This window comes from Haliotis cracherodii, unplaced genomic scaffold, assembly GCF_022045235.1.
Source record: "Haliotis cracherodii isolate W230 unplaced genomic scaffold, xgHalCrac1.p SCAF_4, whole genome shotgun sequence".
In the NCBI taxonomy this organism is placed as follows: Eukaryota; Metazoa; Mollusca; class Gastropoda; order Lepetellida; family Haliotidae; genus Haliotis; species Haliotis cracherodii.
In genome coordinates, this window is record NW_027266297.1 from 64,487,253 (window position 1) to 64,514,596 (window position 27,344).

General features: G+C 44.5%; 1 protein-coding gene across 1 annotated transcript; it reads right to left on the reverse strand.

Moving 5' to 3' along the window:
• Window positions 1-3,738: 3,738 nt before the first annotated feature.
• LOC139478961 (nucleoporin NDC1-like) lies at window positions 3,739-27,192 on the reverse strand. The gene is made up of 17 exons (XM_071261678.1): window positions 27,067-27,192; window positions 24,934-25,054; window positions 23,794-23,895; window positions 20,880-21,051; window positions 19,040-19,163; window positions 18,487-18,595; window positions 18,042-18,090; window positions 16,631-16,766; window positions 16,137-16,229; window positions 14,779-14,860; window positions 14,500-14,637; window positions 12,805-12,861; window positions 12,059-12,126; window positions 10,818-10,932; window positions 9,943-10,043; window positions 6,944-7,098; window positions 3,739-5,659 (listed from the first exon to the last, which is right to left on the reverse strand). Exons 1-17 carry the CDS (start codon window positions 27,097-27,099, stop codon window positions 5,596-5,598), a joined length of 1,719 nt encoding a protein of 572 aa, XP_071117779.1. The 5' UTR covers window positions 27,100-27,192; the 3' UTR covers window positions 3,739-5,595.
• Between the last annotated feature and the right edge of the window lie 152 nt (window positions 27,193-27,344).

Genomic DNA, 27,344 nt, shown 5'->3' on the forward strand with positions numbered 1-27,344 from the left:
TGATTTAAACCATTCAATCTATTATTTTGCGGGACCCATGAAGATCCGGGGTAGAATAAGTCTTCAGCAACCCATGCTTGCCGTAAAATGCGACTATGCTTGTCGTAAGAGGTGACTAACGGAATCGAGTCAGGCTCGCTGACTTGTTTGATGCATGTCATCGTATCTCAGTTGCGTGGATCGATACTCATGATGTCAATCACTGAATTGTCTGGTCCGATTATTTACAGATATCCGTCATATAGCTGAATGCGGCGCTCAACAACAAACAACTATATCCGTACGAAAATGATACACGGTTATAGACTAAACTGCGACAGCGCATTGTGACCCAATAAATCTGATGTCACTGCAAGGTAAGAGCGTCACTGATTCACATTAACGATAAGAGAAAGGCAAATCCGTTCATTATTGATGATCCCACTGCTAGAAATCACCCATTTCATTCGACTTGGGTTTGGAGTGTATGACCACACCCGAATACAATATGTGGTCCGTGATTTCGTGTATATTTGATTTTATTAGAGAATGCCGTGCATAACAATGTCTTTTGTAAGATTATTTGCCAGAATAATTCAGGATTTGTTTCTTATTTCACGTGGATACATCGAAAATCACATTGCTGATGGGAAGTTTAATATTTACTATCAAATGAACCTCAGCGACAAAAACTCTAAATAAATAAATAAATAAATAAATAAATAAATAAATAAATAAATAAATAAATAAATAAATAAATAAATAAATAAATAAATAAATAAATAAATAAATAAATAAATAAATAAAATATTGTAGGAAGAACTTTAATAACTAGACATTAGTTTAGCATTTAAAGTCCTTAAGCCTCCGCGGCGTATATTTTCCATAGTGAATACCAAACTGATTTTAAACACCTGTTTTATATTACCCTATATTTTAATTACTATTTTCTTCTTTTGTCCGTGGAACGTGCAAGTCTACTCGCGAGTTCCCGTTGCATGTCCGTATGTCCCTCTAGCCTCTTATTCCTCATTCGTAGAGTGTGACTGCAGTCCACCCCCTGCATATATGTTCTCGTATTTACATTAGGAATTTTATGATGGATTATATTATTAATAAGAGAAAATTGCTGCTAGTAATTATCTTTTTATTTTAACACATTTAGTTTAGTTAACAAATTTCTTTTTATTAAATACGATCGTTATTAAAAAGGCTTTTGTTCTATTATATATCCTCAACTATTTGCTTTCGGCATAACTTCTAAAATCGTTTCTACAAATTAGAACGCCGGATCCGAAAACCAGGCCATAAAAAAATTGTATTTCCGTATCTTTCTTGGTGACGAACCTATCTTACAATCCCAATTACGTGGATCGATGCTCATGATGTCAATGACTGGATTGTCTGGTCCAGACTCGATTATTTGCAGACCGCCGTCATATAGCTGGAATATTGCGGAGTGCGGCGTTTAACAACAAACAAACAAACAAAACCGAACCACCTTTACTGAGTGTAATAGGGCATTCCCACAGTCGTTTAAACAGGTCCTACGGTGTATATTTCCTATATAGATGTAGCCTTTACACCAGAGGTCGTAAAAAGAATGAATAATCAAGTAAATATCGAGACTTCAACACGGTTGCAAATCTCTCAGTAAATAACCATATCCACCAGGACATTGCATGCCCACACAAAAACGTGTTTTTTGTGCAAGTTAGCGGACCTTTATGATATGTATCTCCCATAGCCCAGGTATCTGTGGTGCTATACGACAGTATTGCAGGATTTATAAGAGGACTAGTGTCGTGGGATTATAATAGCCGGTTGTGGGCGCATAAACTCTATACCCACGACGCCGCATTTCTCTGACACTCCAGCAACGGGGACACCAGTGATTTGTTGCTGGGCAACAAGATTGGGGAATCCCTCTCCGCTGTTTGCTTACAGTTCTCATTGTCTGCCGGCGGGTGACACATGGCGCTGTGGTTGTGGTATTTAAATAGGAGGGTTTGGAGGCGCGGAGTGCACATAAATCTCACCCTTAGTTTCATTGCATTATTCAACGATGACTTTGTTGTGAAATCTAGACATTCGTATTAGGTTTTGGTGAACTATATTTCTTATCATATGTGTATTTTGACTTAAAGGTTCTTATAATATTGTTTTGTTAACTGCTAACCTTGATAAAGTCAAATAAACAGTGATATCTGATTGAAATCCACTCTATAAATAGCGAAGTTGAAATCTGGGGCGAACATTATTTGCATTTTTGTCATTAAGTTTAGACAAATGCTTAGTTTCTGAAAATTAATAATTTTGGTAGAAACAAGCGACTACAATTACATTGAAAGAAAGGCCCACGAGATGGGAGTTTCAGAACTTGTGTGACATCTAGACTTACTTTTGAGCTATAGAATTACATTAAGAGCTGGTCTGAAGGGAAAATAATGTGGTTCAGGTACTGAGACAAACTATCATTAACCTGTGACATGGATATACTGTGGACCCAGACATAAAGCTCACATCTTACCCATCAATGCATACATATCAAATTGAGGCTTCTACACAAACACAACTGTTGCCAATTAAAACACGCCACCAGCAACCTGTGTACATCAAGTTTTTAGTTTTTAAGATATTTCTAATCAATTTATTGATTATTTGTCTGTATATTGATCATTTTTTAACCCAGGAAGAGCTGTTTTGGCCTGATAACATGCACATATACCACAAAATGGAGCAGATAATATGGATCACCAAGAAATATAAATCCTGTTTGTCTTCAGTTGGAGATGAACTTTTCTTGAAGTCAGTTCTGAATATAAGGTCTGAAATAAATGTGGTTTACCTATAGCTAATGTAATATACATGTATTTTAAATGTCATTACAAAGAATAAAAGTTGTTAACCATAAAAAAGTGTCATGTCTTCATGTTCTTCCAACTTCCAAATGCCTGTCAAAGACTGAGCATGTTAATGTTACTTGGAGGAGATGGGTGTTCCATGTCACTGCAATTCAATGTGCAGTTGCATCCCTTGTCTGCGACAGGATCTGCTGATCAGGGGTTCAAATCCCACATTAGTACTGATCCTGATCCTGATTGTCAGCATCTGAAATGTCTACAAACTGTGTCACTTTGTCCGATATTCTTGATTTGCCAAAACCTTCACAACAATCATAATCCTATCACAGTTGAGAGGTCCACTTAACAGCAAATGTGGCACCAGCTTCAGTTTTAGTAACAAACATCGGACTCTGTCTTAAAATGTTAAAAAAAGAAATATGTCAACGCAGCATATAGCACTCACGTTTTGTATGAGTGGTTGCAGTAAAGTGTTATCACTGCCAGATCCATGTGATTTTAGTAATCTCCGGAAATATTTTGATATTCATCATGTTTGTTGATTAAGGCAACAGTAATATTCACTATATCACAGCGGCCTGTAATTATATACACCAGTGGTTGATATTACGGGTACGACCTATGTTGCCAGGGTATCACGAAACGCCCAGTCACTGGGCCTAATCATCGGATCCACTTCGTGGCCTCAAACAACAGGCTAGGGATACATGGAACAAATTGTAAAGCCGGAATCCATCAGGTGATAGCCACCATGAGTGCCTATACTTGAAGCATAAATATTGGAGAGGAACGATTGTATACTGACATAGTTTGTGAGGTGGAGTGTGCAGGTGTCTGTCCATACCTCTGTGGAGTAGAAGCCCCAAGTAATACAAAATGAACAGGTAGGGTGATACTCGTTTATTGGTGAGCACGAATCAATATATTCATAGGTGGTCCATCAATATTACATATCATTTCTCCAGGCCACAGAGAGGGATAAATGGTGAATTGTTTTCACTTTATACACAATGGAGAATAACATTTTATGATTACAGACATTGATGGCATAATGTCAACGTCAGTTAAGTCACAGATGACAAAATGTCAACGTCAGTTCAGTCATTGATGACAAAATGTCCACTTCAGTTCAGTCATTGATGACAAAATGTCCACTTCAGTTCAGTCATTGATGACAAAATGTCAACATCAGTTCAGTCATTGATGACAAAATGTCCACTTCAGTTCAGTCATTGATGACAAAATGTCAACATCAGTTCAGTCATTGATGACAAAATGTCAACATTAGGTCAGTCATTGATGACCAACTGTCAATGTCAGTTCAGTCATTGATGACAAAATGTCAACATCAGTTCAGTCATTGATGACCAAATGTCAACATCAGTTCAGTCATTGATGACAAAATGTCAACATCAGTTCAGTCATTGATGACAAAATGACAACATCAGTTCAGTCATTGATGACCAAATATCAACATCAGTTCGGTCATTGATGACATAATGTCAACATCAGTTCAAGCTTTGATGACAAAATATCAACGTCAGTTCAGTCATTGATGACATAATGTCAACATCAGTTCAGTCACTGATGACAAAATGTCAACATCAGTTCAGTCATTGATGACAAAATGTCAACATCAGTTCAGTCATTAATGACAAAATGTCAATGTCAGCTAAGTCATTGATGACCAAATGTCAACATCAGTTCAGTCATTGATGACATAATGTCAACATCAGTTCAGTCATTGATGACCAACTGTCAACATCAGTTCAGTCATTGATGACAAAATGTCAACATCAGTTCAGTCATTGATGACAAAATGTCAATGTCAGTTCAGTCATTGATGACATAATGTTAACATCAGTTCAAGCATTGAAGACAAAATATCAACGTCAGTTCAGTCATTGATGACAAAATGTCAACATCAGTTCAGTCATTGATGACCAAATGTCAACATCAGTTCAGTCACTGATGACATAATGTCAACGTCACCTAAGTCATTGATGACAAAATGTCAACATCAGTTCAGTCATTGATGATCAAATGTCAACATCATTTCGGTCATTGATGACATAATGTCAGTGTCACCTAAGTCATTGATGACAAAATGTCAACATCAGTTCAGTCATTGATGACATAATGTCAACATCAGTTCAGTCATTGATGACAAAATGTCAATGTCAGCTCAGCCATTAGACACATGATAAAAATTTATGTAAACACTGCTTTGCTGGATGCATGAGGACACATACAATCTAAGGAGGCCTGAAGAAAACAAATCTTTACATGACATGATACATGGCACACATCAAGAGTAGCACTAGATATTCAGTCTCTTCAGGAGCTTCTGGCTGTTACTGAAACACTTCCAGTGTAAAAGATTGCAAGTGGGGCATCTTTAACTTTAGTCATACTTCACCCGATACTGAGCCTTTTGAATACTTTTCTCAGTGGAAGTGCAGTACTTTTTCAACACATCTGATCGTCTGAGAGCTCCTTCAAATGTAGTTTATATACAGACAGAAGCCAGATTATACCCTGGAAATCAAGGAAACATATTACATATACACTGGCAGTGATTGTATTATGGGGGCTAGGCAATCAGTTATTCCACCTCATCCTGAAATGTGTTGTTGCAGAGAATACGAGGTTTTCTCCTGATGAATGTTGCTGGCCTACTGCGGGGCAGGTTTGTCTCCAAACTCTTCAAATGCTGCATCATTTGCAACAGTTCTATATTTGGTATCCCTGATCATTCCCGGAAATCAATAAAGGGAGATAACTTTTTTCTGCATTCTGCACTCAGCGGCACATCCCTGTAAACATAGGAACATACCACAGTATAACACAACAACCACAGTATAACACAAAACAATGACACAATACCAGAGAAGGACAGAACACAACACTAGAATAGAACAAAAGAACACTACATTAGATTAGTTTGGTTTGTTGTTTAACTCCGCACTCACCAATATTCAAGCTTTATGACGGCTGTCAGTAAATAATCGAGTCTTGTCCAGACAATCCAGTGATTGACATCAGGAGCATCGATCCACACAATTAGGATACAATGACATGCATCAAGCAAGTCAGCGAGCCTGACCACCTGATCCTGTTAGTTGCCTCTTACTACAAGCATAGTTGCCTTTTACAGCAAACATGGGTTGCTGAAGACTTATTCTAAGGGTCACTACAAGTTAATATTCAGCATTAAAATAATTAATTGCAGGTTTACATAGGTATTTTTATTTATCTGCACATAAACAGAACAATTAATTTTATCATTAATCAATATTTTGATATATTGGGATACTTTTGATATACATCAAAACTAAATTTTCCAATCCATGACACCCCTACTGACACACAATGCTAAGTTTACGTAGAAACAAACTGAGGCAAGTTCAGGAGGGCGAGCGCTCACGTGTACTCGCGATCGAGCCCGAGAGGTAGTTCGCCTCGCAATCCAAGATGGCGTCGCACATTGAACAAATGTTTGCCTTTGAAGAGATGTCAAAAGAATAATCTTTTAGACTAGATCTACCATCAAAAAGTTATTTTTGCATTTTCAATATATTGACCCGTGATGATCAGGGAAGACAATAGGTCTTCCGCAACCCATATGTTTGCCGTAAGGATCGAGTGATAACACTCTCTGACTTGGGTGATGCATGTCATCGTATCCCCATTGCACAGACCGATGCTCATGTCGATTGCTGGATTGTCTGGTCCAGCACAGGGACATGTAACTAATGATAAAAATAAACACTTTGTTATCATGAACATCAAAGTATGAACCCATGAAACTTGTGATGAAGGTAAATGTGTGAACCTATGACACTTGTGGACAGGGCTGTTTTGATCCCCGGCGACGCCATTTTGGATGCTGTGACGCGAGAGCGAGTACGCGCCTCCCGTTCAGAAAGGCGTGATATTGCCTCACTGTACTCTCGCGCGGTCGCTCGCCCTCCTGAACATGCCCCAGGTCTCAGTTAAATATGAGTTACTTCCCCTGAATGCTCATTGGCTGGTAGGAAACATGGCAGTTATCACATCACACTATTTATCCTTTGTTTAGTCCAGCCAGATAAACTTACATCAGATGGCTCCCAAACATATTGACAATTCTGTATATGGATGTCTTAAGGGCGGAGTGTAGTTGATGGCGGAGAGGGGCGTCGCTGGGGTAGGGTGACGCCTTCTGTGTACGGCGACTCGAACTGGAACTCAGCTTGAAGTGCTTCTCAACATTCTAGAAATAAACCAAACAGATAAATATAGGAATTATCACATGAACAGTGGCTGCTGTCTTTCAGTAGCAAGAACTTCATCCTGGTGTGTGTGTGTGTGTGTGTGTAGTGTGTGTGTGTGTGTGTGTGTAGTGTGTGTGTGTGTGTGTGTGTGTGTGTGTGTGTGTGTGTGTGTGTGTAGTGTGTGTGTGTAGTGTGTGTGTGTAGTGTGTAGTGTGTGTGTGTGTGTGTGTGTGTGTGTGTGTGTGTAGTGTGTGTGTGTAGTGTGTAGTGTGTGTGTTCAGTGGGGACACATGTACAGTAGATACTAGGGCAGGGGTTGCAACTGTATAAGAAAATTGCAAACAATTCTGAGGCATTTGATTAGCTAAAATGGCAATTCCTTTTTGCACATTGTGTTTCATTAAATAAACACAAAAGAAAAACTAACAGACTAACAGACTCATAAAATAAATAAAATTGGAGATGCAAGACACAGTACTTGGAGATGGGGAGACACAGTACTGGGAGATGGAAGACACAGTACTGGGAGATGGGAGACACACACAGTACTGGGAGATTGGAGACACACACAGTACTGGGAGATGGGAGACACAGTACTGGGAGATTGGAGACACACACAGAACTGGGAGATGGGAGACAGAGTACTGGGAGATGGGAGACAGAGTACTGGGAGATGGAGAGACACAGTACTGGGAGATGGAAGACACAGTACTGGGAGATGGGAGACACAGTATTGGGAGATGGGAGACACAGTACTGGGAGATGGGAGACAAAGTACTGGTAGACGGTAGACACAGTACTGGGAGATGGGAGACACACACAGTACTGGGAGATGGGAGACACACACAGTACTGGGAGATGGGAGACACACACAGTACTGGGAGATGGGAGACACACACAGTTCTGGGAGATGGGAGACACAGTACTGGGAGATGGGAGACACAGTACTGGGAGATTGGAGACACAGTACTGGTAGACGGTAGACAAAGTACTGGGAGACGGTAGACACAGTACTGGGAGACGGGAGACACAGTACTGGGAGATTGGAGACACAGTACTGGTATATGGGAGACACAGTACTCGGAGGTGGGAGATACAGTACTGGGAGACGGGAGACACGTACTGGTATATGGGAGACACAGTCCTGGGAGATGGGAGACACAGCACTGGGATATGGGAGACACAGCACTGGGAGACGGGAGACACAGCACTGGGAGATGGGAGACACAGTACTGGGAGATGGGAGACACAGTACTGGGAGATGGGAGACACACAGTACTGGGAGATGGGAGACACAGTACTGGGAGATGGGAGACACAGTACTGGGAGATGGGACACAGTACTGGGAGATGGGAGACACAGCACTGGGAGATGGGAGACACAGTACTGGGAGATGGGAGACACAGCACTGGGAGATGGTAGACACAGCACTGGGAGATGGAGAGACACCGTACTGGGAGATGGGAGACACAGTACTGGGAGATGGGAGACACAGCACTGAGAGATGGAGAGACACAGCACTGGGAGATGGGAGACACTGCACTGGGAGACGGGAGACACAGCACTGGGAGACGGGAGACACAGCACTGGGAGATGGGAGACACAGTACTGGGAGATGGGAGACACAGTACTGGGAGATGGGAGACACAGTACTGGGAGATGGGAGACACAGTACTGGGAGATGGGAGACACAGCACTGGGAGATGGGAGACACAGCACTGGGAGATGGGGGACACAGTACTGGGAGATGGGAGACGGGAGACAGTACTGGGAGATGGGAGACACAGTACTGGGAGATGGGAGACACAGTACTGGGAGATGGGAGACACACAGTACTGGGAGATGGGAGACACAGTACTGGGAGATGGGAGACACAGTACTGGGAGATGGGACACAGTACTGGGAGATGGGAGACACAGCACTGGGAGATGGGAGACACAGTACTGGGAGATGGGAGACACAGCACTGGGAGATGGTAGACACAGCACTGGGAGATGGAGAGACACCGTACTGGGAGATGGGAGACACAGTACTGGGAGATGGGAGACACAGCACTGGGAGATGGAGAGACACAGCACTGGGAGATGGGAGACACTGCACTGGGAGACGGGAGACACAGCACTGGGAGACGGGAGACACAGCACTGGGAGATGGGAGACACAGTACTGGGAGATGGGAGACACAGTACTGGGAGATGGGAGACACAGCACTGGGAGATGGGAGACACAGCACTGGGAGATGGGGGACACAGTACTGGGAGATGGGAGACGGGAGACAGTACTGGGAGATGGGAGACACAGTACTGGGAGACGGGAGACGGGAGACACAGAACTGGGAGATTGGAGACACATACAGTACTGGGAGATGGGAGACACAGACAGTACTGGGAGATGGGAGACACAGACAGTACTGGGAGATGGGAGACACAGTACTGGGAGATGGGAGACAGTACTGGGAGACGGGAGACACAGCACTGGGAGATGGGAGACACAGACAGTACTGGGAGATGGGACACAGTACTGGGAGACGGGACACAGCACTGGGAGATGGGAGACACAGCACTGGGAGACGGGAGACACAGACAGTACTGGGAGATGGGAGACACAGCACTGGGAGACGGGAGACACAGCACTGGGAGTTGGGAGACACAGCACTGGGAGATGGGAGACACAGACAGTACTGGGAGATGGGAGACACAGTACTGGGAGATGGGAGACAGTACTGGGAGACGGGAGACACAGCACTGGGAGATGGGAGACACAGACAGTACTGGGAGATGGGACACAGTACTGGGAGACGGGACACAGCACTGGGAGATGGGACACACACTGGGATGGTGTTACCTCATGTAGGTTCAGCAGGCTGGCAAGGATGGAGGGAAGTGACCGCTGGACGATGCCGTAGCTGTCTTCCGTGAAGGATGCTGCCACCAGATAGGACAGCGCTGTCAACACATGTTAAACACAGTAGTAAAGTACTGAAACATTCCGATTAGGACAAAGGAATTCATCATTAGATTTCCATCTGTTTGATCAGGTGAGAGGCATTTCTTACTTGGCTCTGTGAGTGGTATTTTGGGACAACCATCTTGTAGAAAGCAAGTGGAAGCAAATGTTCATTGTCTTTGATAAAATCAAGCAGGCAAGATGAATATCATATGATATATGATTTATTCAGTTAGACTACAAAACTAGCCCACTGGCCCGTGATTGACTACAAAACTAGCCCACTGGCCCATGATTGGCTACAAAACGAGCCCACTGGCCTGTGATTGGCTACAAAAGTAGCCCACTGGCCTATGATTGGCTACAAAACTAGCCCACTGACCCATGATTGGCTACAAAACTAGCTCACTGGCCTGTGATTGGCTACAAAAGTAGCCCACTGGCCCGTGATTGGCTACAAAACTTGCCCACTGACCCATGATTGGCTACAAAACTAGCCCACTGGCCCGTGATTGGCTACAAAACTTGCCCACTGACCCATGATTGGCTACAAAAGTAGCCCACTGGCCCGTGATTGGCTACAAAACTTACCCACTGGCCTGTGATTGGCTACAAAACTTGCCCACTGGCCTATGATTGGCTACAAAACTAGCCCACTGGCCTATGATTGGCTACAAAACTAGTCTACTGGCCAGTGTTTTGTCTTTGGAAAAACTCAAGAGAGACTCGATGACAAGGAAATGTGTAGAGCTGGTGATGTTCATGTGACTAACCATCAATGGCCCAGATCTGTTTCTGGGAGTTAGCAAACAGCTGCCTGCTTTTAGCATCTGGAAGCTGGCGGAAGAAGTAGCTGATGAGAGGCTTCTGGGCCAGGAAGGCAGACACCTGGTGGTAGAAGAAGAAAGTGAGTGAGTGAGTTTGGTTTAACACCGCTTTTAACAGTATTCAAGTTATATCACAGCGTGTCAGCTTCATGTGGGAGGAAAGCCCGAAGTGATGCAGGTCTTAGACGTTTACCACTTTGGTGAAACCCATGAGTACGGGTATGGTGCTGACAAACCTAGAAACATAATCGGGGCGAACCGGGATTCGATCCCACAATCATAGGTTTCTGGCGTGCCCAAGGGACGCAACTCTGCACAGTGAATTGCAGCGCCTTAGACGAAGAAAGATAGGCATCAGAAGGATTTGGTTTGTGTGTTGGTTAAATTTGCAGTCAACAATATTCCTGCTATATGACCCCAGCCTGTAAATAATTGAGTCTGGACCCGACAAACTGGTGATTGATATAATGAGCATCTAGGTACAATGACATGCAACAACCAGTCACTAAGCCTGACCAACTGATCCATAAGTTCACCTGTTACTACAAGCATATGTTGCTGGTGACTGATTGTTAGCCAGATCCCCCTGGGGGTGACAGAATGAACATCTCTAGAATTCACTTAAACAAACAAGTTATGGCTTTTGAAATTTTATTTCGACAATGGCGCCTGTTTCAGTATCTTCACAAAATCTGAAATATTCTGGGGATTTATGAATGCCTTAGGTTGAAACAAAAGAATCCCTTCTGTTGAATGATAATTAAAATTATTACAGAATCAAATATTATCTTGTTCAAGATATGGACCTTCTTTGGAAATTTAGCAAGGTGAAATAGGGTTTAACGTCGCATCCAAGATAATTGCACTTATATAGCGACCTGCATGCTGTGTGTGGCTGCTTGTACTAGTCCGGACTGATGCTGATTCATAGTGCTATCTCACTGAGATACCATACCGCAGTTTAACATGAATACCCCACTCAGATATAGTATACTGACTCCGAGCCGACAAGTACTTGTTTTAGGCCCTTAATGCTGAGCGCCAAACAGATTTACAACAAATACCATCTTTTAACGTATTTCGGTAAACAATTTTTACTGGGCTTGAACTGAGGTTGTTTATATCCTTGGCAAACTTTAATGAAGTTCTAAATGGGATGTGCCCCTGGCCGCGGTGCTGTATTCTACCTTGTCTGTCCACGGCGTAGATGGAGTGGGTGGTGTTGTGGTCGGCTTGCTCTCCCCCTCTCTTGTACCTGGAGAAACATAACATCACTGGAATTGCTGCCACTATTTTTCTCCCGTACATTACTTCTATTAAAATTTTTATCAGCTTCATCCAGGAAAATATATCCATCTAATGTAGGAAATGAGGTGAGGTGAAATGGGATTTAACGTCGCGTCCAAGATTATTGCACTTATATAGCGACGTGCATGTACGTGTGTGTGTTTGTGTGGCTGCTTGTACTAGTCTGGACTGATGCCGATTTATAGTGCTAGCTCAGTGAAATACCATGCCGCAGTTTAACATGAATACCCCACTCAGACACAGTATACTGACTCCCAGCTGACCAGTCCTTGTTTTAGCCCCTTAATGCCGAGCGCCAGACAGGGTAACAACAAGTACCAATTTTTAACGTCTTTTGGTATGACGCGGCCGGGGATTGAACCCCGGACCTTCCGCTCTCCGGGCGGACACTCTACCACTAGACCACGGAGGCGGTCATGTAGGAAATGAAGGCCCAGAAAAAAACTATATTGATTGGGCTAAATCAAATAAATTGTTCGATAGGAATAGTTTAGAAGTAGGCGGATGACAAAGTAGACACAAGTTATGGATAACAACTTCTTTATTTACTGTAAAGGCGAAGTTGCGGTATAGATCAAGCAAGGTTACAACATTTTTGGTGTTAACCCCTACAGCGTGAACCTACCTATGAGAGTTGTGTTAACCCCGGCAGTGCTGCGGTACCGCAATGAGGACCCCTCACCTGGAATCAGAATAGCATGGAGAGTGTTAAACATTTTGCCTTGATAACCAAGAGTGAGTGAGTCGGGTTTAACACTGCTTTTAACAGTATTCAAGTTATATCACGTGTCAGCTTATTGTGGGAGAAAAGCCCGAAGTGATGCAGTTCTAGATGTTTACCACTGTGGTGAAACCCCCAGGCACGGGTCTGGTGCTGACAAACCTAGAAACATGATCAGTGCCGACATCCCGTCTGTGTGGATCTCGTTCTAACAAACGACCAGCTGAATCTGTCCAGATAATAGATAGCTTTTTCGTCTGACACAGAAAGGGGCTTGTGGTCTCATCTACATCTGGATTATGTGGTACAGCTCAGGGACTTGGTTTATTGTGCGGTATTGCTTCCCAAAAGCTTGGGAGAATGCTCATAGTATCAACCACTGACAAGGCAGCGACTTGTGGTCTCACCTGTGTCTCATACAGAGGGGATTTGTGGTCTCATCTGTGTCTAATACAGAGGGGATTTGTGGTCTCACCTGTGTCTAATACAGAGGGAATTGTGGTCTCACCTGTGTCCGATACAGAGGGGAATTGTGGTCTCACCTGTGTCTCACACAGAGGGGATTTGTGGTCTCACCTGTGTCTAATACAGAGGGGATTTGTAGTCTCACCTGTGTCTAATACAGAGGGGATTTGTGGTCTCATCTGTGTCTAATATAGAGGGGATTTGTAGTCTTACCTGTGTCCGATACAGAGGGGATTTGTGATCTCACCTGTGTCCGATACAGAGGGGATTTGTGGTCTCACCTGTGTCTAATACAGAGGGGATTTGTGATCTCACCTGTGTCTAATACAGAGGGGATTTGTGGTCTCACCTGTGTCTCATACAGAGGGGATTTGTGGTCTCACCTGTGTCTAATACATAGGGGAATTGAGGTCTCACCTGTGTCTCATACAGAGGGGATTTGTGGTCTCAACTGTGTCTAATACAGAGGGGATTTGTGGTCTCACCTGTGTCCGATACAGAGGGGATTTGTGGTCTCACCTGTGTCTCATACAGAGGGTATTTGTAGTCTTACCTGTGTCTGATACAGAGGGGATTTGTGATCTCACCTGTGTCCGATACAGAGGGGATTTGTGGTCTCACCTGTGTCTAATACAGAGGGGATTTGTGGTCTCACCTGTGTCTAATACAGAGGGGATTTGTGGTCTCACCTGTGTCTAATACAGAGGGGATTTGTGGTCTCACCTGTGTCTAATACAGAGGGGATTTGTGGTCTCACCTGTGTCTAATACAGAGGGGATTTGTGGTCTCACCTGTGTCTAATACAGAGGGAATTTGTGGTCTCAACTGTGTCTAATACAGAGGGGATTTGTGGTCTCACCTGTGTCTAATACAGAGGGGATTTGTGGTCTCACCTGTGTCTAATACAGAGGGAATTTGTGGTCTCACCTGTGTCTAATACAGAGGGGATTTGTGGTCTCACCTGTGTCTAGTGCTGAGTGGGGCTTGTGGTCTCACCTGTGTCCGATACAGAGGGGATTTGTGGTCTCACCAGTGTCCGATACAGATGGGGGTTTGTTGTCTTACCTGTGTCTGGTGCTGAGTGGGGCTTGTGGGAGACTTGTGTCCTAAACAGAGGGGGGCTTGTTGTCTTACCTGTGTCTGACACTGAGGGAGGCTTGTGGGCTACCCCTGCCATAGCGCTCCAGTTGGACTCCTGGACGTGTGTTGTGAGAAGGTCAATGTCCCCCAGGCAGGCTGTGGACAGCTTGTTCCATGTGTGAGGGTGGCCCCCTACAGGTAACAGGTATCATGGCAACTGATGAGAAACTGTACTCAGTGGGAAGTTAAACTTAACAAATTCCTTTAACTGAATTTAGAACCATCTGAATTTGCTGTAAGTCAGAAGAACATATATTAAAAACAATATGTTACCTGGCTGACTGAGAGTGAGCACTTGCTTGCGTCGTACAGGTGAGAATCTGGCCAGGTGTAGCAGATCCAGGTAACCCAGGTACTGCAACAATCATCACATCAAACACCGGGGCTAGACATCCGGATGACACAGGTAGGGACTAAGGCCAGGGTGGGGATTAATGTGTGTGTGTTGGGATTGTGTTACAGGTAGGGATTGTGTTACATGTGGGGATTAATGTGTGTTGGGATTGTGATACAGGTGGAGATTAATGTTACAGGTGGAGATTAATGCGTGTGTTGGGATTGTGTTACAGGTGGAGATTAATGTTACAGGTGGAGATTAATGTGTGTGTTGGGATTGTGTTACAGGTAGGAGTTGTGTTACAGGTCAAGATTTTGAGGTGGATGGGAATTTTGTTAGAGTTTGAGGATTGTGTTACAGGTGGGGATTTTGGTGTGGGCGGGGATTGTGTTACAGGTGGGGGTTAATGTGTGTGTCTGGATTGTTACAGGTGGGGATTTTGGTGGTGGCGGGGATAGTGTTACAGGTGGGGGTTAATGTGTGTGTCTGGATTGTTACAGGTGGGGATTTTGGTGGTGGCGGGGATTGTGTTACAGGTGGGGGTTAATGTGTGTGTCTGGATTGTTACAGGTGGGGATTTTGGTGGTGGCGGGGATTGTGTTACAGGTGGGGGTTAATGTGTGTGTCTGGATTGTTACAGGTGGGGATTTTGGTGGTGGCGGGGATTGTGTTACAGGTGGGGGTTAATGTGTGTGTCTGGATTGTTACAGGTGGGGATTTTGGTGGTGGCGGGGATAGTGTTACAGGTGGGGGTTAATGTGTGTGTCTGGATTGTTACAGATGGGGATTTTGGTGGTGGCAGGAATTGTGTTACAGGTGGGGGTTAATGTGTGTGTCTGGATTGTTACAGATGGGGATTTTGGTGGTGGCGGGGATTGTGTTACAGGTGGGGGTTAATGTGTGTGTCTGGATTGTGTTACAGGTGGGGGTTAATGTGTGTGTCTGGATTGTGTTACAGGTGGGGGTTAATGTGTGTGTCTGGATTGTTACAGGTGGGGATTTTGGTGTGGGCGGGGATTGTGTTACAGTCGGGGGTTAATGTGTGTGTCTGGATTGTTACAGGTGGGGATTTTGGTGTGGGTGGGGAATATCTAGCAGCAGCGGTTCAGAAACACACAAAATATCGCACAACTTGTGTAACCAGAAAATGATACAGAAGTTGTCATGGTTGCATCAAAGTCAAACTGAACGTTTACACCTCTCCTGCATATTCTAACCCTTGCCTCCATGTTTACTATCCCATGTATATCTGCAGCAAGGCCCGGGGAGTAACCTCCCCTTGTTTACTAACTACCTGCAGCAAGGACTTGTTCTGACAGGAAATGGCCGACAGCAGACTCTTGTTCTTGTAGCTGTCAAAGGCGCTGTCCACTGGAAACTCCTGGCGCTGAAGCCGAGAGAGATTGAATTGAGGTTTTATTGTATAGTTGAGGATAACTGAATTTCTTGTCTAGAAGCTGTAGTATCAATGAAGCCAGTGAGTGAGTGAGTGAGTGAGTGAGTGAGTGAGTGAGTGAGTGATAACACGTCTTTAAACAGTATTTCAGTCAAATCAGAACATGTCAGTTTTGATGTGTTTGCAAGTGAAGCTGGTCTTTGATATGGTTACATACATAAATATGATGCATTCCAAGAACAAGAATCAGCAAACCAGGGCTGAAGGTCTGTATGCCTTCAAACCAGTTTAATGAACAGATTTTGAAACAGAGAATAACAGCGTTTGGAAGTGACACTGGGCATCGAGAGAAGGCCAGAAAGACAAGTTGGACTGGGCCAGGTATTGCTGACCTCTGTGTGGTACACCCGGTACAGGAGGACGGACAGACTCCAGGTGTAGTTCAGGAAGCACCCCAGCAGCAACAGCTGGAGGGCGACGCCCACATCCAGGAGACCCCACACAGTGTCTAGGGGTTGAGCATCGGGGCTGAAATCAGAAAATACATCTGTACATGTGTAACGTCTTGTTACATTCCATGTTTATCATCGACAACCTGAGGGAGGGGAGAGGGAGAGGTTTGGAGGGGGAGGTGTGGGTGGGGAGAGAGAGGGGTAGTGAAGAGAGGAAGGGGGCGGGGAGAGGGAGAGGGAGAGGGAGGAGGTGGGGAGGGAGGAGGTGGGGAGGGGGAAGGGTGGGGAGATATAGTGGAAGAGGGAGGGGAAAAGAGGAACGGGATGGGGAGAGGAAGAGGGTGGGGAGGAGAGGGATAGGGAGGGGGAGGGGTGGGGATTGTGAGAGGGAGAGGGTGAGGAGAGGGAGAGAGAGGATTGGGGAGAAGAGGGAGAGGGAGGGGGAGGGGTAGGGATTATGAGAGGGAGAGGGTGAGGAGATGGAGAGAGAGGGTGAGGAGAGGGAGAGAGAGGGGTGGGGAGGAGAGGGAGAGGGAGGTGGTGGGGAGAGGGGTTTGGGAGGAGAGGAGAGGGAGAGGGTGAGGAGAGGGTTGGGTAGAAGAGGGAGAGGGTGAGGAGAGTGAGAGAGAGGGTGGGGAGGAGAGGAGAGGGAGAGAGAGGGTGGGGAGGAGAGGGATGGGAAGAGGGAGAGGGTGAGGAGGGAGAGGTGGAGAGGAGAGGAGAGGGGGAGGGGGAGGAGAGGGAGAGAGAGGTGGGGAGGAGAGGGAGAGGGTGAGGAAAGGGAGAGAGAGGGGTGCGGAGGAGAGGGAGAGAGAGGGGTGGGGAAGAGAGGGAGAGGGTGCAGAGAGGGAGAGGGAGAGGGTGAGAAGAGGGAGAGAGGGGTGGGGAAGAGAGGGAGAGGGTGAGGAAAGGGAGAGAGAGGGGTGGGGAGGAGAGGGAGAGGGTGAGGAGAGGGAGAGAGAGGGGTGGGAGAAGAGAGGGGTGGAGAGGAGAGGGAGAGGGGTGGGGAAGAGAGGGAGAGGGTGAGGAAAGGGAGAGAGGGGTGGGGAGAAGAGGAAGAGGGTGAGGAAAGGGAGGGAGGGGTGGGGAGGAGAGGGAGAGGGTTTGGAGAGGGAGAGAGAGGGGTGGGAGAAGAGAGGGGTGGGGAGGACAGGGAGAGGGTGAGGAAAGGGAGAGAGAGGGGTGGAGAGGAGAGGGAGAGAGAGGTGGCGGGGAGAGGGAGCGGAACACTTTGATTATGATCAATTCCAGACTTTTCAAGGTGTTTTGTCTGAATTCCAGACCTTTTAAAGATAATTTGGCAGTTAAGGCTCAGCAGAATATTAAACAGGTGATCTCAGACTGCGCCCACCTTAGCATGAGGTTCAAACTGTGAAGAATCCATCCTCTGGGCACGTGGCCTGGAAACAACGGAACACATGGATTAAACAAAACCTGGTCTTACTACTCACATTGATGCCAATAAAATAATGATACTAATAATAGGCCACTTAAAGGAAGAGCAGACTCCACACTATGAATGCTCAAAGTGCATGACACCAGGGTGATCAGATTGCAATCTCAGCTCCCTGGGGATTACACAAAATTAAATCTTTTCAGCTCACCTCGACAGCAACAGTGTGAGCTTATGATATGGACACTTTCATTTTCTAACAACCAAAGCTTTGATTACTAATAAAATAAAATTCAATCTGATGGACTGATGGTTTTCATTTTAATACCCCCTGCAAAACGTGTTGCGGGGGATAAAAACAGTATTGGTAACCAATATAACAAATAGCTATTTATATACTCACCTAGAAAAAAATATAGCAGGTAAAAGTATTTCATTTGATGGAGGGTCTCTGTAAAACATCTGATAAACATGGTTGCCACCTCACTACGGACTTGAAAAAACTTCTCCCTCTGAAAAAATGAATATCATTTTGCATGGTGAATGAGGGTTAGAATGTCATGTTTTATTGACTATAAACTTTAAAAAGCATATGGGAATATAAGGTACATGTGCAAGCAATCAGTCCTGTGGTAAAGGGTAGAGTGAGTGAGTATGTTGGGTTTAATGCCGCTTTTAACAGTATTCCAGTTATATCGCGGCTTAATGTGGGAGGAAAGCCGTAAGTGATGCAGGTCTCAGACGTTTACCACTTCAGTGAAACCAACGAGCACGGGTATGGTGCTGACAAACCTAGAAACATAATCGGGGCGAACCAGGATTCGAACCCACAATCATAGGTTTCTGGTGTGCCCAAGGGACACAACACTGCACAGTGAATCGCGATGCCTTAGACGACTGGGCCACCCGTGCCCCCTGGTAAAGGGTAGACATGGAATAGGGGAGACAACTCTCACCTGGATGACAGGAAACTGAAGGTAGTTGAGTTGACACAGGTAGAACTGGCAGCAGAAGTACAGGCCCGTGTACATCCCATACATCACAAACACCACATGGCACTCGTTCAGGTAGACAACATCCCTGAATGTAAACAAAACACAGGTCAGTAAAGTAATAACAATAGGCTATTCATATTGCGCATATTTCCACACAACTCAGGGGCATGCTCAAAGCGCTTTTACAGACCACCATCACAAAGTCACTGGATCATTGTGCACTAAAGAATCATTCTCAGCTCCCTGGGGAGTATATAACCCAAGCTTCCTGTTAGTGCTAGAAGGTTAACAAGCACATTTCCATCTCATCCTACCGGTTACCCATTCAATGTTGGGTGAGTGAGTGAGTGAGTTTGGTTTCATACCGCTTTTAACAGTATTTCAGTCATATCACGGCGTGTCAGCTTAATGTGGGAGGAAAGCCCGAAGTGATGCAGGTCTCAGACGTTAACCACTTCGGTGAAACCCACGAGCATGGGTATGGTGCTGACAAACCTAGAAACATAATCGGGGCGAACCAGGATTCAAACCCACAATCATAGGTTTCTGGTGTGCCTAAGGGACGCAACTCTGCACAGGGAATTGCGGCGCCTTAGAGGACTGGGCCACCCGTGCCCCCTACTGTTGGGTGAACAGAGGCACATTTCCAATAAAGTCACTTGCCCAAGGAGATGCCACATGTGCTATAAGTACTTCAGTGTGTGGCAGGACCGAAGCCCTAGAAACTCTCAGGAGTCGAGCTGCTGAAACACTGTCACCCATCCAAAGTCTCTGCGACGCTGCTTAACTTCACCTGATTTGTGACCTGTGCACTCTGTAGTTACAGTCTACAGTTACAGTTACAGTATATTTTTCGAACAAAGTCAGCTTGTCATCAGGGTTTCCCCTTGTCAATTTTTAGTGCAAGGAAAAATAACATTTCACTTTTCTTTGAGGTTGAAAATATATTTGTAGTGACTTTGTCTCGAAATATTCAAAAAAGAAGAGCAACTTGTGACTGAACTGTGTTAATGACGTGTAGACCTAACTAAGTTACTTCAGAGATGACGTAACAGCACTGGACATGAGGTTGAAAGAATTATGACCAGGTAACTTTCATACATATTTTTATTTGTTGAAGTTGGGACTGACAAAAATTAGAGGGAACTGGAAATATTTAGAGTTGCCAGTCCACTGGGACTGTCAGTTTCAAAAGCAAGCGGGAACACTGAGTGGGAGGAAAGCCTGAAGTGGAGACATCCATCACTTTGTTGCAACACATGAGCGCGGTGTGGTCCTACCCCACCCTGAAGCACATGTGACACATGTGGTGTCTCAGTGGGGAATTGACTTTGTTCGAATTCTGCCTCTCTTCACACAGCAGTGAATGGGTACCCAGTAGGATGAGATGGCAATTTGGTTGTTAACCTTCTAGCGCCTAACAGGCAGCTTGAGTTGTATACTCCCCAGGGAGCTGAGAATGATTCGTGAGTGCACACTGATCCAGTGACTGGGGTAATAATAGCGTTTTGAGCATGCCCCTCAGTGGTGTGGAAATATGCGCAATATTAACAGCCTTTCATTATTATTATTTTTATTATTATTATTATTATTATAATTATTATCATTATTATTATAAAGGTGACACAGAGATTTGTAGCTGCCATAAAGCTAGTGCTATTCCAATCAAGGAACTGATCATGCCACAAGTGTTCCATTTTAGTCCTCCTTAATCATACACTGATGTTAAACCAATTATGGTAACGGTAAATCAAGTTTTCATTTTCAATGAATGTCCAACAATCATTGCTGCATTACCCACCGTTCATATTCTGCATACTTGACGAATCGCGAGAATCTGTCTCCCGCATACAGGGAGGCGCAGCATGAGATGACGAAGCCGGCAGTCATGTACACCGAGATGTGCATCAGACGGCCCGGTCTCAGCAGCCAGGCCACCTTCCTCAGTCGAATGTCGGTAACACTCGGAACAACTGAAACAGAGATGGAGGACTACAGTGAGTGAGTGAGTGGTTGTTGAGTGTTAGGTATAGGCGGACGTTTTCAGTTCTAAGGGATAACGGATTTGAAACATGTCCTCCTCCCCCCCCCCCCTCTCCCTCTCTCTCTCTCACACACACACACTCACTCTCTTTCACTCACTCAAACTCTCTCTCCATCTTATCCACTCTCTCTCTCTCTCACACACACACTTTCTCACTCACACTCACTCTCCTTCAATCACTCAAACTCTCTCTCCCTCTCAATCACTCTCTCACTCAAACTATCACTCTCCCTCTCACTTTCTTTTGAAAGAAGAATGGTCATGAATGTATGCATACACATAGATTAAATCTAAATTAAAATATTCTGGAGAGCTTAATATGATACACTCGCAGAAAAATGGAGAATTGATCTATATCAGTTCCCATCCCCCATAAATAGCAAAGAGTGAGTGAACGAGTTGGGGTTTAACGCCGCTTTTAACAGTATTTTAGTTAAATCACGGCGTGTTAGCTTAATGTGGGAGGAAAGCCCGAAGTGATGCAGGTCTCAGACGTGTACCACTTCGGTGAAACCCACGAGCACGGGTATGGTGCTGACAAACCTAGAAACATAATCGGGGCGAACCGGGATTCGAACCAACAATCATAGTTTTCTGGCGTGCCCAAGGGACGCAACTCTGCACAGCGAATTGCGGCGCCTTAGACGACTGGGCCCCCCGTGCCCCCCCGAGGACTACAGACAATCTGACATGAACCAAACATACACATAGAACAGTTCCCATGTAGACAAGTTCCCATGTAATACCAATTTGAAAAAACTTGTAAATAGTTCTTTGTGAGTAAGATACCAGAACTTTCACTCGTTTTATAAAATTGATATTACACTGGAGTTATTTTAGTATTTTATGTTTTAGTTACCATTTATATTATTTAAAAAACAAACAAATTGGTGTTAGGCAGAGATCTATGAGATCCACAGCCTACTCCAGTTTAACAGAATAACACAAACACTTTCACAACGCTAAACTCCCATACTTTAACACTGACTTACAACAGTTGCATAGCGCTAAAGTGATCGTAATTCCCATACTTTAACATAGACTTACAACAGTCGTATAGCGTAAGGGTGATCGTAACTCCCATACTTTAACATAGACTTACCACAGTCATATAGCGTAAGGGTGATCGTAACTCCCATACTTTAACATAGACTTACGACAGCCGTATAGCGCTAGGGTGATTGTAACTCCCATACTTTAACATAGACTTACAACAGTCGTATAGCGCTAGGGTGATCATAACTCCCATACTTCAACATAGACTTATGACAGTCATCTAGCGCTAGGGTGATAGTAACTCCCATACTTTAACATAGACTTACGACAGTCATATAGCGCTAGGGTGATCGTAACTCCCATACTTTAACATAGACTTATGACAGTCGTATAGCGCTAGGGTGATCGTAACTCCCATACTTTAACACAGACTTACGACAGTCGTATAGCACTAAGGTGATCGTAAGTCCCATACTTTAACATAGACTTATGACAGTCGTATAGCGCTAGGGTGATCGTAACTCCCATACTTTAACATAGACTTATGACAGTCGTATAGCGCTAGGGTGATCGTAACTCCCATACTTTAACATAGACTTATGACAGTCATATAGCGCTAGGGTGATCGTAACTCCCATACATTAACACAGACTTACGACAGTCGTATAGCACTAAGGTGATCGTAACTCCCATACTTTAACATAGACTTATGACAGTCGTATAGCACTAAGGTGATCGTAACTCCCATACTTTAACATAGACTTATGACAGTCGTATAGCGCTAGGGTGATCGTAAATCCCATACTTTAACATAGACTTACGACAGTCGTATAGCGCTAGGGTGATCGTAACTCCCATACTTTAACATAGACTTATGACAGTCGTATAGCACTAAGGTGATCGTAACTTCCATACTTTAACATAGACTTACGACAGTCGTATAGCGCTAGGGTGATCGTAAATCCCATACTTTAACATAGACTTATGACAGTCGTATAGCACTAAGGTGATCGTAACTCCCATACTTTAACATAGACTTATGACAGTCGTATAGCGCTAGGGTGATCGTAACTCCCATACTTTAACATAGACTTATGACAGTCGTATAGTGCTAGGGTGATCGTAACTCCCATACTTTAACATAGACTTATGACAGTCATATAGCGCTAGGGTGATCGTAAATCCCATACTTTAACACAGACTTACCACAGTCGTATAGCGCTAGGGTGATCGTAACTCCCATACTTTAACATATAGACTTACGACAGTCGTATATGTATTTGGTCTGCAACACTGGTCTGACTGGCTTAAATTTGCAGAATGGTTGTTTGTTTGTTGTTTAACTACACACTCAGCAAGATTCCAGACAAGCTGACTTCGTTTGCAAAAAAAACTTTATTGACCATCGCTAATGTTACGTTCAACAACAATGATTTACAAGACACCTTATTTGCTGGTCCACAGGGACTGGCAGTCAAGAATTACCAGTCCAAACCTAATTTTACCACTAAAAAACCCCAGGTAATTACCGGTCAAGGGGAACACTGCATTATCTGAGGAGGTGACTATCAACACTCAGCAGACAGTTCACCCAAATTTGAATGGCCCTTTACAGCAGTCAAAATGAATCACGCTGGTTGTGAACATATAAAGATGCTTGTGTAACTAACAATACCTGAGTATGCTGACGCTGACAACCAAGCGAGGCCCCCATCAGCAGCCATGATGACACCTACGGTGGACATAAAGTAAACAGACAGCATGGCGGGGACTGTGTCTGAAAGTAGAGCATCACGTCCTGTATCAAGGGAGTCTGTCAGTAGCAACACCCTCTGTAAGGGCTTGGATGTGTTGCAAATGATTTGTTTCTGGTGAAATAGAAATTTTGTTCAGTCTTTTGAAGATGTTATCTACAGGACTAGATGATTTCTTTTTCAAATTATTTGTTAATGGGCAGTGACTAAAACTACCAGTTATCCATGTGAGTGGAGGGGGGAGTGTCTCAACACACCTGTTATCCATGTGAATGGAGGGGGGAGTGTTTCGACTTACCTGTTATCCATGTGAGTGGAGGGGGGAGTGTCTCAACACACCTGTTATCCATGTGAGTGGAGGGGGGAGTGTTTCTACTTACCTGTTATTCATGTGAGTGGAGGGGGGAGTCTCTCAACACACCTGTTATCCATGTGAGTGGGTGTAGTGGATAGTGGCTCCACTTACCTGTTATCCATGTCAGTGGGTGTAGTGGCTCCATTTACCTGTTATCCATGTGAGTGGGTGAAGTGGATAGTGGCTCCACTTACCTGTTATCCATGTGAGTGGGTGAAGTGGCTCAACTTATCTGTTATCCATGTGAGTGGGTGTAGGGGATAGTGGCTCCACTGACCTGTTATCCATGTGAGAGGGTTAAGTGGATAGTGGCTCCACTTACCTGTTATCCATGTCAGTGGGTGTAGTGGCTCCACTGACCTGTTATCCATGTGAGTGGGTGTAGGGGATAGTTGCTCCACTGACCTGTTATCCATGTGAGTGGGTGTAGGGGATAGTGGCTCCACTTACCTGTTATCCATGTCAGTGGGTGTAGGGTGTAGTGGCTCCACTTACCTGTTATCCATGTGAGTGGGTGTAGTGGCTCCACTTACCTGTTATCCATGTGAGTGGGTGTAGGGGATAGTGGCTCCACTTACCTGTTATCCATGTGAGTGGGTGTAGTGGCACCACTTACCTGTTATCCATGTCAGTGGGTGTAGGGGATAGTGGCACCACTTACCTGTTATCCATGTCAGTGGGTGTAGGGGATAGTGGCTCCACTTACCTGTTATCCATGTGAGTGGGTGTAGTGGATTCAGCTGTGCAACAAGAGCATACACAACAGTGAGAGCTGGTAGAGACAGGAGATACCACGTCATGCTGGCTGCTGTCCTCCATACATACACCTGGAAATAGGAGGAAGCATTTCTAACAAAGTCTGCAAAACCTAGTTGACACCGTAACGCCTCCCTTGTGAGAAACTTGTAGACATTTACCACTTTGGTGAAACCCACGAGCATGGTATCGCGCTGACAAACCTAGAAACACCCAAACCCCGCGAACCAGGATTCCAACCCACAATAACAGGGTTCTGGTGTGCCCAAGGGACGCAACTCTGCACAACGAATTGTGGTGACTCAGACGACTGGGCCACCCATGCTACATAGACTAGGAAGGCAATATAATTTCTGACGCTCTCATCATGGAAAGCGGATACAGCCACATAGTATAGGTCGACGGAGATTATTATCGGTGATATTTTTATATGTGCAGCTGTGAATTCCTGTGGACAGAAATATTAAGTCGAAAGGAATTTGGTGGTTTTAACGCCACACTGAACAATATTCCAGCTGTAGGACGGCGGCCTGTAAATAATCGAGTGTGGACCAAACAATCAAGTGACTGATATATTATTATTCACAATGATTTGCAGCATTAGGGTACGATCACAGACAAGTCACCAAGTCGGACCATCCAATCCATGAAGTCGTCAGTTATAACCAGATTGGATTACTGAAGACCTATTCTAACCTGGAACCCCCACAGGGTTGATGGTCAAGGGCTACGGGCATAAAGTGAGTGAGTGAGTGAGTGAGTGAGTGAGTGAGTTAGGTTCAACACTACCTCGAGAAGTAATCATGGTAATTCAGTAACATCATGGTTTGACAGTTTTTTCTGCGATAAAAGCTTAAAGTGATACAGATATGAGTAGTAATTCTCTTCCTCTTCCTTCTAATACATGCCTCTGGGGTATTCGATGTCAGGTAGAGTGAGTGAGTTAGTATGGTTTTACACCGCTTTTAGCAATATTCCAGCAATATCATGCCAGGGGGACACAGGAAATGGGCTTCAAACATTGTACCCATGTCGGGAATAAAACCCAGGTCTTCGGCGTGATGAGCGAACTCTTTAACCACTAGGCTACCTGACCGCCCCTCGATGTCAGGTAGAAGCAAGAGTAGACTTAACCAGAAAGAGAGAATGAGTGTGTATGGTTTTACACTGCTTTTAGCAATTTTCCAACAATATCAGTAGGAGCACCAGAGAAAGGCTTCACATATTTTGCCCATGTGGGGAATCAAACTCGGATCTTGGGCGTGACGAGCAAATGCTTTAAACACAAGGCTACCCCACCACTCCATCGAACAGAGGATCGATGGGCATAGATAGAACACTGTTGGAAGTAAATCTCAGGCTACACGACAAAACCTACATCTTAGGATTTGAGATGTACTCAAAATAAGTGAAGCAGGATTCAATTAGCAGGCTGGTGAGTTAAGCAGAGCAATATTGTCCCTGCATCAATCTCAATAAGATCAGATCTTAGTTTTCGTTACTGCTAAACAAAGATCTAAGGACATCCCATTACGGGTCATGTCAGAACGACCTTTCGCGAATTTTGACAGACCAATGAAATGACTGAAAAGAAATCGACATTGGCCAATCAGATGGCAGCTTTCTCGACCTTTACGACACTGGTTTCAAACTGGCGACTAAGCTTCGAAACATATTTTGTCGTATTCTCGATTAAAAATTTTAAAACCGATAAGAAGAACATTCTAGTATGGCTTATAGATGGCCTAGATTGTATGGATATAATAATAAAACCCGTAACTGTCGTCCAGAATACCCCGTGTTAAAAATATCGTGGTTGCATGATTAGAAAACACATTCCGACTGTCACTTTCATGATCTGGTAAGCGACGCTCTGATTGGTTGGATGAAAAGTCGTTCTGACGTGACCCGTAATGGGATGTCCTGAAATCTTTGTTTAGCGATAGCGAGAACTAAGATCTGATTTTAATGAGATTGTCACTGCATCAGTATTGCATAGGGTTGATCGAATATTGAACAAAGCGAACCGATACTAAATATCTTGATTGCGATGCAATGTCTCAGAGTTAGAAAATGATAATACCTCTTTCAAATACCAGATGTCAATAGAATCCATAGCACTTCTTGTAGAAAACAACAACTAGTTAGATATATCTGGCACCGATCACACCATCTGTGATTTGTCACGTTTTTCGTTTTGAAGGGAGCGCCATGGCGAGTTTTACAAATAATTCAAAGCCGTGAGAAAACGGACAAAGATTAGGAGACACGCATGATATGTGCCATAGCGTTCAGCAATTTTCCTGAATAAGACTGAAAGTTCGAGTGTACTTATCGTCAAATATCAAATTGGCATGTAAT

Coding starts and splice junctions, on each gene's coding strand:
- LOC139478961 (XM_071261678.1), bottom strand. CDS start 27,099: ATGGATTCTATTGACATCTGGTATTTGAAAGAG. Junction 19,164..20,879: donor AAGTATGCAGAATATGAACG/GTGGGTAATGCA, acceptor GTTTACATTCAG/GGATGTTGTCTACCTGAACG. Junction 16,230..16,630: donor ACCGGGTGTACCACACAGAG/GTCAGCAATACC, acceptor TCTCGGCTTCAG/CGCCAGGAGTTTCCAGTGGA.